The sequence below is a fragment of the Thunnus maccoyii genome, chromosome 13, assembly GCF_910596095.1.
Source record: "Thunnus maccoyii chromosome 13, fThuMac1.1, whole genome shotgun sequence".
In the NCBI taxonomy this organism is placed as follows: domain Eukaryota; kingdom Metazoa; phylum Chordata; class Actinopteri; order Scombriformes; family Scombridae; genus Thunnus; species Thunnus maccoyii.
The window spans coordinates 24,972,424-24,990,190 of NC_056545.1; the positions used below are offsets into that span (position 1 = coordinate 24,972,424).

General features: G+C 42.7%; 1 protein-coding gene across 4 annotated transcripts in view; it reads right to left on the bottom strand.

Moving 5' to 3' along the window:
- LOC121909600 (transmembrane protein 211) overlaps nucleotides 1–17,767 on the bottom strand; it is a 93,375-nt gene that overhangs the window by 23,786 nt on the left and 51,822 nt on the right. Inside the window, exon 4 of one of the 4 annotated variants that reach the window (XM_042430091.1) lies at nucleotides 1,458–1,796. The exons of 2 other annotated variants lie outside the window; for them this stretch is intronic. In XM_042430091.1, the coding sequence (XP_042286025.1) occupies nucleotides 1,759–1,796 (38 nt within the window). In that variant the 3' untranslated portion in view covers nucleotides 1,458–1,758. Of the gene's footprint in view, nucleotides 1–1,457; nucleotides 1,797–7,904; nucleotides 8,615–17,767 lie in introns of those variants that run through there. One more of the 4 variants, XM_042430090.1, reaches the window with a different exon arrangement.

Below are 17,767 nucleotides of genomic sequence, written 5' to 3' on the forward strand. Positions count from 1 at the left end.
TTTATCTGCATTTCCTCAGTCCTGAGATATGTCTGCCAGAGTCGGGGAGCTCAAATTTAACAAAATACTGGCTGTGACTGGGCGATATGGAAAAATAATTAACTGGTAGACACTCTTCTGATATTGATGTATGTAACTATAAATATTTAGGTAAGAAAAATCACCTCTAGTTCTTTAATTGATGTTCACATTTGCAGTGATGAGAAGTCAAACAGGAACCTTTGTTATCAATCATTCTGAGAGAGATCTGTCTGTGTTAATTTAGACTAGAAAACTGTGCATCACAGTTCCTGATATTAAAAAGAGTCTCATGATAGAAGATAAACAATAAAATGTCATATATTACACTACCTCCCCTGTGCTGTGGAATATTATTTTTATTTTAGGAGACACAGCCTTTCCTCAGTGTTTCAGCATGATGTGCATCTACACAACAGCCTTCCACATCCAGTAGGGAGTGGCTCTTTGTCTGCCTGCGTTCAGCTTGCTGTGTTACACATGCACACACATACACACATGCACACACTGAAACGCTCCTCCAGCAGACAGACGACAGTCCCTATTTGTCAGGAACTGAGATTATACCTTTCATCAGCAGCAGCAGAAAGCTGACGTGAAAGCTATATGGATTTCTGTTATCAAGCATGTAACAGTTTGGATGCCCCTGGTTACTCATGTGGAAAACTGGAAATGTTTGGGGATCCCTTCATTCCCCTTTTGATCTCTTTAACGTAGATTAAGATACTTTAAAATCCCAAACTGGCAGTAAAGAACACTTTGGCAAAACCTACTTCATTTCCAGTAATTGCTAATAGGGACTGAGCTATTAAGAAGCCTCAGCTCAGCACTGGAATTGAAAGCGTTTTATATAAGCACCTGCTTCAGGAGCCAAGAAGTGTCACGTTAATACTGTCCATTTACTGTAACTAACTGCTTCAATTGAGATAATGGAGCAGAGGTGGAAGGGCAAGTTAACAACCCCCATCGCACCCCATGGTCTCCCTGCGAAGACACCAAACTTGTTTTCCTAAGCTGATACTAAATATTTTCAGTCATACTGCCTTTTATTTTGTCTCATTTCAGTCACTCCTCAAGGTCATCTACACAGACAGTCCATTATTATTTTATTTCATAGCCGATGGATGAGATCTTCATTGACATTGCAGGGCTAGGCTGGTTTGGTAAATATAATCACAGCCTCCATTATAAGGAGCAGGCAGAACCAGAGCCATACTGTACACACTGCAGAGAAGCTCAAAAGCAGCACGAGGGCTTATTGTGCTTGTATGTGATGAAATGAACACACTGGGGTTATATGACGCTTGAAATGTGGTTACGGCCAACCAAAACTGCTGGAGCTGTATAGAAGCTACAGTTAAACTAACACAACTGCTGCACCCGCTGGGTTGCTGGAGGGTTTGGGTGACCTGGTCAGAGCGTAACCTTTCCCTTTCTGTTACAGTTCACAAATCTCTCTGCACTTGGCCCTGAGGCTGTGAGACATTTGTCACCAACACTGCCATGTTACAAAAAAAACAGCTTTTGACTTTAGAAACATGTAAAGTGTGAGCCATCCTGTCGGCAACCTCCACCCATGGGTGGCTGCGGTACAACATTAGCAACCATCTTTATTAGTGCTATTAGAGTACGAGGCATGTTTTTCATATCCAGGCCATGTTAATGTGAGGTTAGATTGATGATGATGATGCTCAGTGTGGAGATCTTGCATCTGATTTGCAGAGGTTGACAATGAGGGCTTCATTTCCATAATGAATCCTCAGCGTCTCTTTGATGAGCTGTTGACAGAGGAGAAAAAAAAACACGTGTCTTGTCTTCTACAGATAAATAATGGAGCAGTGGAAAATGAGCCAGTCCAGTAAATGACTCCATTAGCACTTCAGGTTTTTTTTTCTATCATGGGTTTCTAGTTTAACAAATTGTAACAAATCTAACTGAAGTTTTAAGGCTCTCGCTTACAGCCACAACTATCTAGCCTAAAGCTTTCTGTCAAAGAGGACAAAGCTTCGTCTATCTCTTCCACACATATCCTTACGCAGCCCTCCCCAGCTCCGAACAGCCTACCTTCTAGCTTTATTGCCAGAGAGCGACTCTAGCTAGATGAGATCCCTACACAGCTTAACATCTGGGCGCTTTGCCGCTGATGCCCTCATAAATAAAAGATAACTCCTGCCTACTGCGCACAGTCGCACTAGTATAAATCATGTATATGGATTTTCACTTGGCTTTCACTCTCTCTTTCTCTTACAGTCTCTCAACCCCCTTCCTTCATTCTGCCACCTTTTCCATAACTCTTCTTCTCCTCTATCTCTTTCTCTCTGCCTTTACAACCCAGCGTGAAATCCACGAGACAAAGGGAGATGGCAGGTAATTAGAAGCTTCATGATGGTGGGATGAGAAGCCACCTTGTCCTTGTCCTCCTGTAATTCAAAATCATTACAGCTGGCTCTGTGGCCAGGATGTCTGAGGACTGTTATTTACACTGGTAGTTGTCGGTTAAAACAAATTTGCCTGCACTTTTAAAGTAAAGTTGTAGACAGATGGTGTGACATATGAATCTATCAGTCTTAAGTGTAGTTACCTTGAGTATTCATCGAGGTGGCAACAGTGATAAATCTAACAATCAATAAAACATTTAATTGCAACAAAAAGCCAAATGTAAAACTTTTAAAAACCTAATTTATGCTACTGATTGTGAAGGACTATGTAAAACTTTCACAGACTGCTAAAGCAATGAAAAGTTACATGGATACATGTATAAACATGAAATATACGGTATGTGTCTTTACAAGAGATTAGACTCATCTCTTCATTTCTTGTGGTCATTTTCAACAATAATGCCTTGTCTTTAACCTGACAGGCCAGATGGTTTGTTACACAGACCCATTTGAGAAGTCGTCCATGGAAATTTTTTGGATAAGAGCAGGCACATTCAAAAAATCCTTGGCAGGTGATTGGATGAACCATTCATCTATCACCATCTTACTTTGCGAGACAGCTGGATTTGCAACGCTGATTGGTCCGAACCACCAGTGGTTCAGACACAAGTGCAAAACTTGAAGCCTGACAAGATGGATTCTCACATGATGTTGTGATCTTGAGAATCCAGCAGTCTTACAAGGTAACCTTGCCTTAAAAATAAGGGTCTAATTCACAAGGGTCAAGTTAACATTTGTTAAAGGGTTAACAAAGAAGGACAGCGGGTGAAACTCGGATTATAGGCAGAAAGACAAAAAAGACAATTAAATTAATTAGCAACACTAACTACTAACCATTTTCTGGATCAATATAACAAAACAGTAAAACACAAGCAATTGTGAACAGCAGCATTTCCACCATCAGAGCATACTGCATGTCCATTTCGAAATTGATATGTACTATTTAATTACAAAGATGGAGCTATTGTGAAAATGAGGTCTGAGTAATGTGGCCCTACCAATAATAACATAGCTTTATTAATGTACAGTGTGATACTTTATTGATGCCTGAAGGGAAATTCTTTTTCCCTGCCATCCCCCGACCCCCCCACCTCACATCATGTTATTGTAGGAATGGAAGCATTTTACGTCAGGTCATGAAGATGCAACACATTCAGACAGAGTACAAATGACAACCAGCAGAATTCAGTCGAACCAAGAGATAAATTGTAGGAGCTCAGGTGGAACGCAGATAGTCACGGCTGATCAATAGACGTGGCTGAAAGAGGGAGCTGTGGACAACTTCCTGTCTCAGGTTTTGTTAGGAGATGAGTACGGCCCGATGGGTGCTGAACAGTCGAATGATTGTCTGATATATTTAATCCCCAAGGACAGGAAGCCCAAATCAACTTCAAACAAAAAAACCTAATTATGTCAAGTCTCCTCTGGCTGATGATAAAGGATAATTACTTTTTTATTCCCCTCGCTAAGGCTGAATACGTTCCCTCAGATGTGGCGACGTAACCTTTAACGAACACCTTGTGATTGATGAGGCGCCTCATTTCCCCCTTCCAAATGATTACCGATCACTGTTTCCCCCTCCTTAAACACACACACACACACACACAAACACACACAAATAATCCATCCACCCGCTCAACCAGCTACAAACAAGTTTGTGCATGACACTTGAAAAAGGAAAGCATCTCATTTCAGGACTTTCATTACTCATATCATCTAGTACTTACATCTCCAGCAGTGCATGGAGACGGAATACAATTACAGAGAAAAGAAAGAGGGCTCTGCTTTATCTGTCCCGGGAATGAGACGCATTCACATCCACAATGACCGTTTCTGACAACAGTGTCAGCCATAGACAATACTCTGCCATATCTATCTGTCTTCAGTGGAGAGATAGTCGGACAGTGGGAGCCAGTGATGAATGAGACATCGCCTCGTGTCTGATACATATTTCTCATTTCCAGAACAAACAATACAGACATCTGAAATGAATATCACCAGCTGAACACAGGCAACACAACTCACTAGGCAGGCAGGAGGAAATAGACAGTTTGTACATAAGGAAACACTTTCTCTGATTTCTTACTTGTCAATAAACGCTCATGAACTTGTGGCAAGAGGTCCTGTTCCTGAGTGAGTTTACATTTAAAATCTTCATTTCGGCTTAAGGAAACCTATTAACTTGTAAGTCCAGCTTGACAGTAAATGAAATGAGACAGCTCCCGCCCTCAATCTAAACAGCTTGTGTAAATTCCTACGAGACTAGAGAGCAAGTGTACAGTACATGTCCATATCTGGTGTTTAGGTCTCAGCCCTGACACTTGACAAATGTGGTGTTCCCCTCTAAACCTGTTACTAGCAGGTTGTCCAATGACTGCAGCTATTCGCTGTTTAATGCCATCGAAATCCGATTATGTCTTTCGGAGGTGCATTTGTCGGCCGACAGAGATGGATGGAGATTATAAACTGAGGCACTGGCCGAGTAGAACATTTTTTAAAAGGTTAGGAAAGACATAAAAATAGCAGGGCTCAAGGATATCTGTGGTTAAATATCCCAGCACCCAAGGTCAGCAAAGTCGAGGTGGAGGAGATGATACTGGGAGCCAAGCAGGTTATTGGTGCTTCATCCTGCGACGCCACCAAACTGTCCAAGAGACACAGAATCTTATATGGCGGGTGTAAATCCTCTGTTTTTCAGTATTTTCATGGTCCTTGTAAATTATTGCCGCAAAGAGAAAAAAGTGAAGGAAAAGGACAAAAAGACAGAAGAAAGACGATAGATTGATAGCAAGAGGGAGATTTGTTTTCAGCAGTTGTATAAAAAGAGGTCATTCGATAGGTCATTAATGTCAGTCCCCTTTGGTGAGTCTGGCTCCAGGTGGCTGAGAGCAAAAAAGTACAGTGGTAAACATAGATTTCTATTAAGGATCAATACAAGGTAATCAAAAGCCGATCGTGACCATAGCCATGAATTGTTAGCACCAAGGAGTGATGAACACTTTCACTCTTTCACCATGGTTTAGCGCCATTGTTGCACCACCACACATTCGGCTGTGACAGTATCAGTTTCTCAAAAGCACCAGTGAACTCTTTCAACTGTATGTTTGCCAACACAGTTTACTCTCTGTGAAAGAGGGACCAATCCAATAATCACATTCCTCCTCTCGTTTTGTCTTTCAGCCATTCTCAGTTTCTGGAAGGGTCCATTCAGTAACCCGGGGACCATTCTACCTTTTCCTGAAAGGCTTCAAACCAGCGCCTCCACTCAATGGCTGAGAACAGGACGGCCCGGGCTTTCTCTGGGTAACACAATTAGCCATGGAGCCCGGCCTCCTTCACATTCAGGCTCTGTTTGATGGCCAGCCAGCCCCATGACTTCATCCATACACACTATCAGCCTATTGCAATGCAAAACAGCAGCTTCTTCTCCGGCCCAGCACCATCTCACACTGCAGCCTAAAAGAGGTCCCCCCTCTTTAGCCCTGCTTTGTCCCACAGCTACTAATGCGTGTAATTTTTGTGCGAATGAGGAATGGAGACTGTGAGCAAACACACCTCTTTCAGCTCAAGCTATTATAGGATTTGGCCCATATGGTGGGAGGAAGATTTGTAATTGTGGCCTACTGGGGGAAACAGTGGGAAAGACAAGGTTGGGGAGAGCAGTATGGGAGGGCTTAGGAGTTTGTGGCACTCAGTTTAAAATAGAAAGCAGAAGAAAAACAAGAATTCATGGTAAACAACTCAGGAAAGCACTGCCAGACCTTGTTTTCATGAAGATGTCTCAAGAATGTAAATACCCATCGTCCATTACTCCAAACTGCAGAATGAAAGTATGCTCTAACATTGAAAGTTGATAGAGAAATGCTTCAATCTGTATCATCCTGCATATATCAGATGGAGTTTAAGGTTTCTGACTGCCCTTTGTTCTCATAAAACTTCCACACATGATTCAAAACCCGATTTCAGGCTCAACAGCAGAGCGAGGAGGAGTGAAATATAAAGCCGGCATTCCTTCAGTGAGAGGCCGAGACAGCTTTATATGATTAAAATTGACTGGCACATGGCGCAGGCCTCCACATCCACCCATAACAGATATTGAAGACCCCCCTGGGAGGGTGAGTCTCCCTCTGTGAATGAGACAGGTTTGTAAAAAAGCATGGGGCTGCCGCCACAATCAATTCCCTTCCATTCAACCCATGCATGTCTGTTTTCTGAGGGTGTGTGTGTGCTCTGTCCTCGTACCAGGGCACCAGTCACCAATTCCAATTCCGTTAGCTCTTTAAAAAGCACTCAAGCCCTCCTTGCCATACCACCCACCCACCCCCCCCTTCCTCGAGAGGCGTGGAAATAAATATTTATCACATCACAGGAGGGAGAGAGAAAGACGGACAGAGATGCAGGCAGAGAAAAACAGGAGAGCAGGGACAGGGAGAGAGAGAGAAAGTCAGAGACACTTGTGGTTACGATGACAACAGCTTCCCACTTGGCAGAGGACAGAAAGGGATGGAAATGGAGCGGACTAAAAAGCAACCAAGACCAAGCAAAGAAGTTGAGAGTGTGGGGGAGAATAAAAATAGCAGCTAAACCCTCAAAATGAACCCAGGGTGGTGAACATATGCCACTCTGGTCAACTCCCCTCACTGAATTCTGGGAAAGACAGACACATGGTGTTTTTCTGTGATTTGTCTCCCGCGCAATGTTGTGTGCAATGTCAGAACTCGCATTCCACTCCAGTCCTCCTTCAAGTGCAAAAGATGAATTCCAAGTAGGCTATCATAATACTAACTGCTGTATTTAATGGTATCTTGCAAGGATGGAGAGCGACATGTATATATAAGAATGGCGCACACACCGCTGTAATACTCAAGGTGACTGTGAATGTTGAGGGTTTATGGATGAGGAATCTATTTAGAATTCAATCAGAGAGGGGAATAATCTGGAAGAGACCACGGAGGCTCCGCAGGGTGTACTTAAAGCTGCCGTGAAAGAGATTTCTCTGGATGGAGCACCAGGATCCAACATTAGAGTATCCTCAGTCCTATCAGCCGGAGCACATGTTGCTTTGACTGGACAACAGTCATGACCTTTGATCCCCAAAGAGGCTGAGGGTCATATGGGTGTGACCGCTTGTGGGAAGCGGGCCTGAGAATACCATTTTATTTCAATGCTGAAACAATTATGAGATCAATCATTTAATCTATCACCACACAAAATTTTAAGAATCGATTAATTGTTTATGTCATTAATCAAGCAGGTTCCAGCATCTAAGATGTGATTGTTTTTGCTGCTTTTCTCTTTTTCATATCACAGGAACTGAATATCTTTGGATTTTCATCTGTTGGACAGACAAAACAACATGATTCTCTCTTTCTGACATTGACTAGATTACTCAATTAATCACAGAAACCTAGAATAATCAATAATGAAAATAATCCTTGGTTGCAGCCTTGTTTTATTTCACTCAAACTCACTAATTCATGCAAACAGACACAAACACACATAAATCATTTCAACAATAAAGCATTTAGTTTGATGGATTTCTATCATTGTGTCTGCCCATCCCTTCAGGGTCTGAATCTACTTTTATGTTAATAGACACTATTCCTTTTCTGACTTTAATAGGCGGTTTAATAATGCAAGAGTATTCCATACAATTCTGTTAAATTCTATTCTGCAAATCATAGCCTCAGGCTTTTCTTTCCTGCACTTCTTCTCACTCTCGGCGGGTAGCCAACCTGGAAAGGTCTTTGGCAGTTGTATCCATAATTCTGTGGTGGCCGTAGATAAAACCATTATCTCCCGCATTTGATCCACCTCAATCCTCTCAATATTATATTTCCTAATTAAGGAAGGTGCGGGGGAGTGCAGAGCTTTCCCTTGAGTCTTTTTCCTCACTTGATTTCTTCCTGTTGCCAACATTTCACCTCCATCCTCTGTTTCATTCCATACGCATCAGTCTCACTTTGCTTTCTCCTCTGATTCTCTATTTGTCGCTCTTTCCTGCTCTTTATCACTCTGCTCAACAGCCATCCATCTTTTTTTGTGCCTGTCTGCATCTCTTCTCTTTCACTCCTGCTTCCTCTCTGTCTTTGCCTCCTCCTCCTCCTCTCTTTCTTCCGGGGGCAGCGGGCTCAGGCAGAACAGTAGAGGATGGTTTTCTGAGAAGTTGTAAATCCCAGAGAAAGCAGCAGAGACGGTGACATGGGCAGCGAGAGAAAGATAGAGTGATTTGGAGAGAGGAAAAAGCAAAGCGTGAGAGAAAAAAGTTCAATTTGCAGTAATTCTGTTATCTGGGGCAGGCAGGGCTGGGTCACAGCTTCAGATACAATGGGTCCCCTTAGTCCTGTATTCCCCATGTCCAACATTCAACATCAGTCTTACAGCTCACTGCAGTTTATTTATGTGTGTGTGTGTGTGTGTGTGTGTTTGTGTGTGTGCACATGTCTGCCTGTGTGTCAGTTTGTGTCCATATATGAGGATTCCCTGGCCAGCGCAGTAATCCTTTAGAGCAAACATCCTGTCAACAGCAAGGAAGAGATGTGACAGAAGTGGCAGCCATTAGCAATAAGAGGACCATATAGTCCTCTAAAAAAATGAGATGTCAATTTGAGGAAGAAGGAGTATGCAAGACTTCACCACCAACTCTATCCGGCAACATTTGAAATGTTTTGGCTGTCACATGATGCTAATTGCAGATTTCTTCAATCAGGGTGTGCTTTAAGGGACTCAGGGAGTTTTAGTCCTTATTATTGGTCAAGCTCCAAAAATGATGGATCCTACACTTCCCATAGTCCAACTGGATAGTTTCATTTAAACTTCACTCCTCCAGTTTGTAATCTTTCTTGTGCCGTTCAAGCCCAATTCGAGATAACCTCTGATGACATCAACAGGGTCAATTTATCAGACATGGCAAAGCTCCTCTAGAGCCACAGAAACTGATTTTGGTGTGTAAAATTGGTGGAGTGCCACTTTAAAACTAGCCCCTTTTGCCCTTACATGCCTATGAAAATGAAAGAAAGAAATGATGGAATTTCCATTACACACAGATCACCACTGTCTGCAGCAGCAATCCCAGGTGTAGTGCATGAAAATCCTCTAAACTGCACTCCTCCAGAAGACTGTTTCAGCCTTCATTAAGCCGGGCAGCCAACACAAAGGTGTGACCTTCAATTACTCCCCTCCACATTCAAATTAACCGTCTTTAGCAGGAGAGATAGAGGGTAAGAGAGAGAGAGACGTGCACAGAACAAATAGGCAAAGAGATACAACTACAATATGCAAAAGGCACAAAACTCACACACAAATCAGTTTAGTGCGTTAATACTTACCGCAGGCTTTAATGAGCCCAGGATAAAACCACTTATATATTAACCAGCAGGTCGTAATTACAAGAGAGGCAAAGCTGTTAAGTAAACAAATTAATTATTAATGTGTATGCAGTGAGAATTTTAAAAGTGTAGCACTACTGCTAGATGCTGTATTTTTAACTTTTCTTTATCTATTTTTATATCTTTATTTTGGGATATACAACTACCTACACGTTGTTTTAACGGGGTGGGGGTGGGGGCAGTGGTGGGGGTGGGGGCATTGTGGGCTTAGGGGGAGCCTGGAGGTAAAGAACAGATATCGTCCATCGGGCTCAAATAGCCAGGGCAATGTGTTGGAAAAACAACCCACTGTGGAGCAGGGATTATTGAAATCTTCTCAGGCAGGGCAGTTTTAAATGGGAAAGGGAGTAGTAGTGCTGATGCTATGTGTGTGTGTGTGTGTCAGTGTGTGTGTGTGTCTGCGTGCACGAGTCACGGACAAGCATGAGCGCTGCTGTTGATGACACCTCAATGAATGAGTAAATCTGCTGCTTTCCCCTCCTCACACCACTGCTACTATATTTTTACTAGGAAGCGGAGGGCTAACAGCTGCTGCACTTCTCTCTCATGCACACACACACTTATGTATGGGTGAGGGGGCAGAAAAAGTTGAAAATGAGGGTGTGCAAGCTGTGACGGTGAACATTAATGGGGACAGCAGCTGTGGATTTAATGTGGCACATCTGGGAGGACGGAGGAGAGAGAAGACAGCAGCTCCGAGAGGGAGTGATGAGGAAGAGATGGAAGAAGACAGACAGGGGAGAGAGAGAGAGAGGAGGAAGGGATGAGGGAAGTATGTTTGACTTGACTTTCAATAAGTCGTCATTTCATCTCTCTTGTACTCCAGCATCCAGATGAAGCAATAGATTTTTAAGATCTTTTCATCCTTGCGTCACCTGTTAAAAATTCTTCATCTTTGACTTTTATTCATCACATCGCCTCACATTCATTTACTTAAAAACACTCCCATTATAACCTGGACGCAGACTTGAGACATCAAGGTATTTTGCTAATGTACATACCCATTGCAAACTACAATAAGCGGGGGAGTATAAAAAGCTATGAATTTAATCAAATCATAACAAGTGCAACAGCCTTGACAATATGCCTATGACCATGGAGAGATCTTGCAGCAGGGTGCAAAAAGAAAAAGACAAGAGCTCAGAAGAAGAAGCGGAACATGTGAACGTTTTCACACAGCAATTAGACTGAGAGGAAGGAAAAGGTAAATGTTTCAGTGGGGAGAGGTTGTTCTTCTTGAAAACAACCACTGGGTTGCTGCAGCTGGGACTACAAATAAAAGAGTGAAGGTTTAAATGGGATTAAATGGGTGTAACAGATTCATAACCAATTTCCCCTCCCTCTACAAAAGTACAGCTTCAAGGCAAGGCCTTCCTCTATCCCCCTATTCAAGTGCTGTCCTGGGAGCTCCATCAAACAGGCAGCCAGAGGGCAACCTTAAAAAGTCTCCTCAACCTCCCACCCCTCTGACAGTTGGCTGCTTGTCTGGCTGTCTCTCGGCCTTAACGCCTTCATTGAAGGCCCTCAAAAGCAAGAGCAAGCAATAGACATAGAGTGGAATGTCATGGAAATGACATCTCCTCTGCAAGATTTTACTTGGAGTATAAAAACATGCAGACAGGCTTCAAGAGCCCACTAGGTGTAAGAAAGAGGAGCGAGGTGTCTGGCTGCCTGTGTGTGCATGTGTGTGTGTGAGTGTGTGCGCGTGTGTGTGCCTCTACAAAAACCCACCACCTTTCCTATCAGCCAGCTAAGACACATATACAGGATTGGAAGAGCTCTGTAATGAGCCATCACAGTCTTGGAGATCCACTTCACCTTTATACCAAGAAGCTCAGAACATCTGCCATAGGCAGGAAAGAGAGAGAGAGAGAGAGAGGAGCTGAGGATTGTAGAGGAGGAGGAGAGAGAAACCATAAAATAAACTGCTGCCACTCTCTAGACACCCTTCTAAACAAAACATATGGCCTGATGCTGTTCATCAGCACCATGATGAATGAATAAGCCTCTTTATGGGCTCACAAATGCTCAGTATTCACCTCAGCACCCTCTGCACTCACTGTTTTCCTTCTAAGACCAAACACGGTAGATGACAAAAAAACTCAGTTCACACACAAACAGTAAATGTCTGTTTTGATGCCAAAACCAAGGCTTGAACCAGGACTATCTGGTTGAAGGTCTTTGTCTACAGAGCACAGTAACATTTAAGGGCAATGGAGGACACCAGCTAGTTTTACATAATCTCAAGAGCAACATAGCACTAGAAAATTTAACACTAAGACGTGAAGAAGCTACCAATGTTCTCGCTGCGCAACATTAAGTTGATCAAAGGGCTGACTTTCCAAAACCTAAGGGTATGTCTTTATAAGAGTACAGAGGAGGTGGAAGAGCCGAGGATTCGCTCAGATTAAGACTTTGATTCTCTGACACTCTCCAATTTCCTCAAGCAAGTTATGACCCATCTGCAAGGCACAATTATAACTGAGATGAAGATGTAAGCCAATGAACCTTACTAAGATTCATAGACTTTTTTTCTTTAATTGGCTGATTAATTGTCTGTCACACACGGCCTGACCAGGAGGTTAGCATGAAGGGGAGGGGAGACGTTGGCGGTAAAACAAGCTGATATCCACCCTTTGCACAGAGCTGAGGATAGAAATGGATGATCTCTCTTTCCTCTCCTGCTCTCTTTTCTTCAGATATATTGCGCCATCAATCCCCCGCAGCGGAAACCACACTAGGAAGATGAATAAATTAATCTGGAATAAATGGCCTCCTGCCTGACACATAATCACAGATTAGGCCAGGTTGGCTGGTGGGAGTGATGGGCTGAGCCAAGCTGGTAGGGGAGACGGAGGGCTGAGTGGAGGAGGGGTGAGGGGGGAAGGTCACCCACATTAACCCCTGCCTTAGCGAAGGGAGCCCTGCACGGCCTTAACCAGAGTCAGAGAGGAGATGGAGAACGGAGCTCTGAGGTGATTTAAGTGGATCCACAGGCTCGTCCCTGAGGTGTGATTCAAACCGTGGGAGGCGGCAGCTAATGATGTCACTAATGAGAGGTTCATTACCAGGTCAGCCCTTTGCACCCGGACATGTTAACTTTTCACTCTGCTATGAATAATCTTTGAAAGCTCTGACAAAAGACACTTTACACACCATGCTGGTATATTTCTTCAACTCTCAACAAATATCTTTTGCATTAAATCAAATCAATTTACAGCTTGCTACATCACCTTTTCCAAATGACCAAAAGCATCTACAACATCCAGCAGCGCCCCGTCTGCTTTTCTGCTGAGCGAAACACAATTAAGGTGAGCGGAGAGATTCGTCATGTTGATTTGTCCCACACCTCACCAAATGAAATTTTCACACATTCCCTTTTGAGCAAGTGGCTGAAGGTGGGGAGAAAAAAATGAGAAATTGAAGACGGGACGACCCTCCGCACCCCACGTTCCTCTATTTAGATAAATGAATTGCACCGCTGTCCCTTCCATTTTTCTCAATTAAGTATTTGCCATTTGGAATGCTTCCCAGCTTCATGATCATTAAAACCTTTGCATGTCAGAGGAGGTTGAGGAGGAGGAAAGGGGGGTGGAAGGCACACTTAATTCAATTTCACAGTCGTCAGCGCTACCTGCCCTCATCAACAGACGAGAGAATGTGAGGGAGGGATGGTTAAAAGAGAGAGAGATAAATAATGACAATAAACACACCATTCATCTGAGGGGACTTTCCAACATGAAAAACACTTAACAGCGGTACAGTTTAGTGTGGTGATGAGTCTGAAAATCTTGTTGTTTTTTTTTTAAGGTAAGACAAAAAAATCGTTTGCTTCTGATTCACAGTTTAAAAATGTCGATAAATCACATTTCCTGTGAACTCCTACATGATTCCCAACAAACAAAAGATATGACTTCACCTCAAACTCAACAAATAGATTTGTTTTTAAGAAGGCCCTGTACAACACTGAAGGAGATTTAGCAAAAAAAAAAATAAAGATTTTCCAAAGAGAGAGAGACATAAAAGAGCTGTGAGCCAAACACTCCTCTGGCTCGACTCAGAATGGAGTCTGTACAGTTTCTTTATCTTCCTCCCGATGCCGCATTGACTACTGCAGAAACCCCTGACCCAGTGCGCTTCGGCAGTTAACGTGATATATTCATGTGTCGATAGCAGGAATGCAGGGGAGAAAATCAATGCTGATATAATACACTCACATTAACATGGGACAGAGCAAGGCCACAGAGGAAACTTCCCCCCTCAGAAAATGTCATCATCGTCATAGTTTGTATGTAGGCAGTGAATGAAAGAGACAGAAACAGAGTGGAGTTCAGAGCCTTGGTAACAGCAAAGTTCTTCTTCTGTTTATTTCACACAAACCACAAACATTTTACCTCCTAGGTGTGAAATGTTAAAGAACTGAATTGAATAAACTGTAGGTTGAATCATTATCATATCAAACAGAAAGTAGCATCTAAGAGGTGAATATTTAAAATGTTGTATTTTATAGCTATCTCACAACTGTGTGCAAGTGAGACAGGTGACTGGAACAGCGGCTTGTAAATCCCTGGAGGTTTCATTTAGAAGGGAATGCTAATTCTTATCGACCCTCCAGCCAAGTCGGGAAATAAGTGATGGTTGCTCTGTCGCTGCTGCCTTCCCAATACCATCACAGTCAGAGGAGGGGGAGGGGGGAAGGGAAGAAACACTTCTGGCTTAAATACATTTACGGTTCTTCTACCTCAGTGATTTGCAAACTTGGGTCTTGCACACCCAGTGGTTCGACTTCAGTGTAATTTAGTGTTCAACAATAAGACTCCAGCCATGCTAGTGGCTGTGTGAGGCTGTACTTTGGCACAGCAATGCTTTGAGCTAAATGCTAACATCAGCATGCTAACATGCTTACAATGACAATATTAATGATGATGCTGATGTTCAGCAGGTAATGTTTACCATGGTCATCAACTTAGTTTAGCATGTTAGCATGCTAAGATTAACTAATTAGCACTAAACACAAAGTACAGTTGAGGCTGATGGAAATGTCATTAGTAAAGTATTTGACAAATTTTGACCTGATGATAGTGTTAGATGAAAGGGATGACCAAAGTTACTACAATTCATTCTGTGGGAAACATGAATGTCTATACGAAATTTCATGGCAGTCCATCCAACAGTTGTTTCGATATTTCAGTCTTGACCAACCAACTGACATTTTCATCCTTAGAGCCATGCTGCCAATGTGGCTAAAAAAGCTACAGTAGTTGTTGAGACATTTTCTGTATCTATATTTTTTTGATCAATCCACCTCGTTGATGTTGAGGTATTTCACTGTATTTTTTAATAACTTTAACCCACTGGTGGTGCTATAGGAAACAGTCAGGGGATCACTAGCATCATTAGGATTCTTCCTCTGGGCACCGCGTGGACCAAATTTTATGGCAATCCATCCGATAGTTGTCCAGACGTTTTACTAAAAAACAAAAATGTCATCTTCATGGTGGTGTTAGAGGAAAAGTCAGGGGCTCACCAAAATCACTAGGCTCCATCCTCTGGTCACCATGAATGTAGAGAATTTCATACAAATCCATCCAATAGGTGTTGAGATAATTCAGTCTGGACCAAAGTGGTGGACAAAATGGCTGACATTACCATTCATAGACCAAGACTGTGAACATTAAGGAGTACCAAATAGTATTATTAAAGTTATTTCCAAATTTCTGCATCTTGCCTCATTCCTTGACCTCTAAAACTAATCTCACTGGCTAAATATCTAGAAAGAATGTAGAGCAATGACTAAATATTTTTACAGTCAATGCAATGTACATTCATGGCCATCAGTCTACCAGTAGTCATGCTGTCTTGGTTTGTGTTGTGTTGTGTTCATGAAGAGTGTAAAAGAAACTAGCTGTGGTTAACAGCTCCTCTCTGAAGGGACTAAAAGAGTTTCAGAAGGCGACAACATAATGTGTCTGCTTCTCTTCTCACTAGGACCAACTCCAGTATCGAGCGCAGTCACCATGCCGACGTCAACCCATCAATTTTTATACTTTCACTCCTCCCTCCTTCTCCGCTCCTCTTTCCATCCCTCGACCCTACATGGATAACTATATATGTCGGCACTAGGTTGTCCGGGACGTGGATCGACTCTTAATACACGTCACACACACACATACACACACACATACACACACACGACAGTCTCCCCACCAGGTTTGATTAATTTGGCTCGTAACGCATGTGAGCAGAGCTATCACCGGCATCCAGATGTTGCACAGCCCTTTTGTCTGCGCCCCCCACTACACACACACACACACACACTCTTTCAAACACACACATGCCGGGTACACACCTGCTTACATCTCCTCCCCTTGCCTCCAGTAGTCAAGGATGTGATGCGGCGTGTAGCGTGCTGTTGTTTTGATTATTTCTCCTTTGCTTCTCTGAGCTCTCTGTGAGCTGTGACTATCTGCTGTGCATCAGAAGAAAGAGGCCCACGCTCTGTTTTCACAGAGGCTTGCAGAGATTGCATCAATGACTTAAGGGCAGTTATCAAAGGCAAAGATATGTTGTGTAAATACAACACACAAACACACTCGAGCACAGATGCACACACCTTCTCCTTCACCATAATCGCCACCAATCTCATACGGACACACTCACCCACCACAGAGCGTGGCACCAACACTAACAAGCAGAGAGTAAGACATCTCATGGAGTCCGGTTTCCCTGCTCTGTCTCTCAGTGTGAGCCAGTGACAGTGAGCGTTGACAGGGATCATAAGTCTCTTCTTCACCTCTGAACCTTCTCTTCCCACAATGCTAACCGACCTCCTCTGATCCTACCTCCCAGCTTTTACCCCCTCCTAAACTGAGGGAGTGTCTGGACACAGGAGCAGGAAAGGAAGAGAACAGGAAATTGGGTTTTGGAGATGGTAAGCATGAGAGGGACAGAGGACACAGAGGGAATGATAGATTGCAGCCATTGGGAATACAGATCAGAGAGTTGATAGCCACTTTATGGATGGAGAGCAGTGGTAAAGTTATGCAGCAGTGGAGCCCTTTCGTCATAGAGAAAAGGTTGAGATTTGGTTTGATCTTTTTGGTGATTCTTCTTCAGTTGTGGTGGCTATTGCCTCACATGCTACCTCCAGCTACCAAGCAATTCCTGTTCACTTCCTTTGCCAGATTTTTTTCTCAGAGGGACGAGAATGTTACAGCTTTTAAGCAATAGCTTTACATTAAACTGCTATTCAAAACTGCAACACGAACACTTATTTATATGACTATGTCAGCTGATTTGATTTGTGGTTAATTAATGAGCTTAAAGCCATTGACCATATAAATTACAGAGTTTGACTTATAAATGAAGTACAGTCACACAGGCAGCTCTTTGAGGCTGCACTTAGGCAAAGCAGAGCTTTGAGCTACATCCTGAAGTCAGTATGCTAAAATGATCACAGTGGTAATGTTAACATGCCAATGTTAATGTTATGTTATGTTATGTTTACCATGTTCACTATGTTAGTGCACCGTATTATGAGGCTACCAATTAGTACTCAGCACTTAACACAAAGTACAGCTGAGGCTGATGGGATTTTCGTTCATTTGCGGGTATTTGGTCATATTAGACAAAGTAACATCTGACTATATGCTATATGGAAAATTAAGGAATCACCAAAGTTATTACAATTAATCCAATCTTGGGATTTGTTTTGTCTTAGTCTTGTTTACTCTTGGACTCTATATTGTATCTTTAAGACATGTGGTCTTTTGTTCTCTTGTTCACATCTAGAAAACTATATACAATTTCAAAGTAAAGTTTGCAGCCTGTCTGAAAAGTCATGGTGGGACTGTAATAACATAGAAACACATCAGTATGAACACATGCAAGCATAATTCTGACATGGAAACACACACACACACA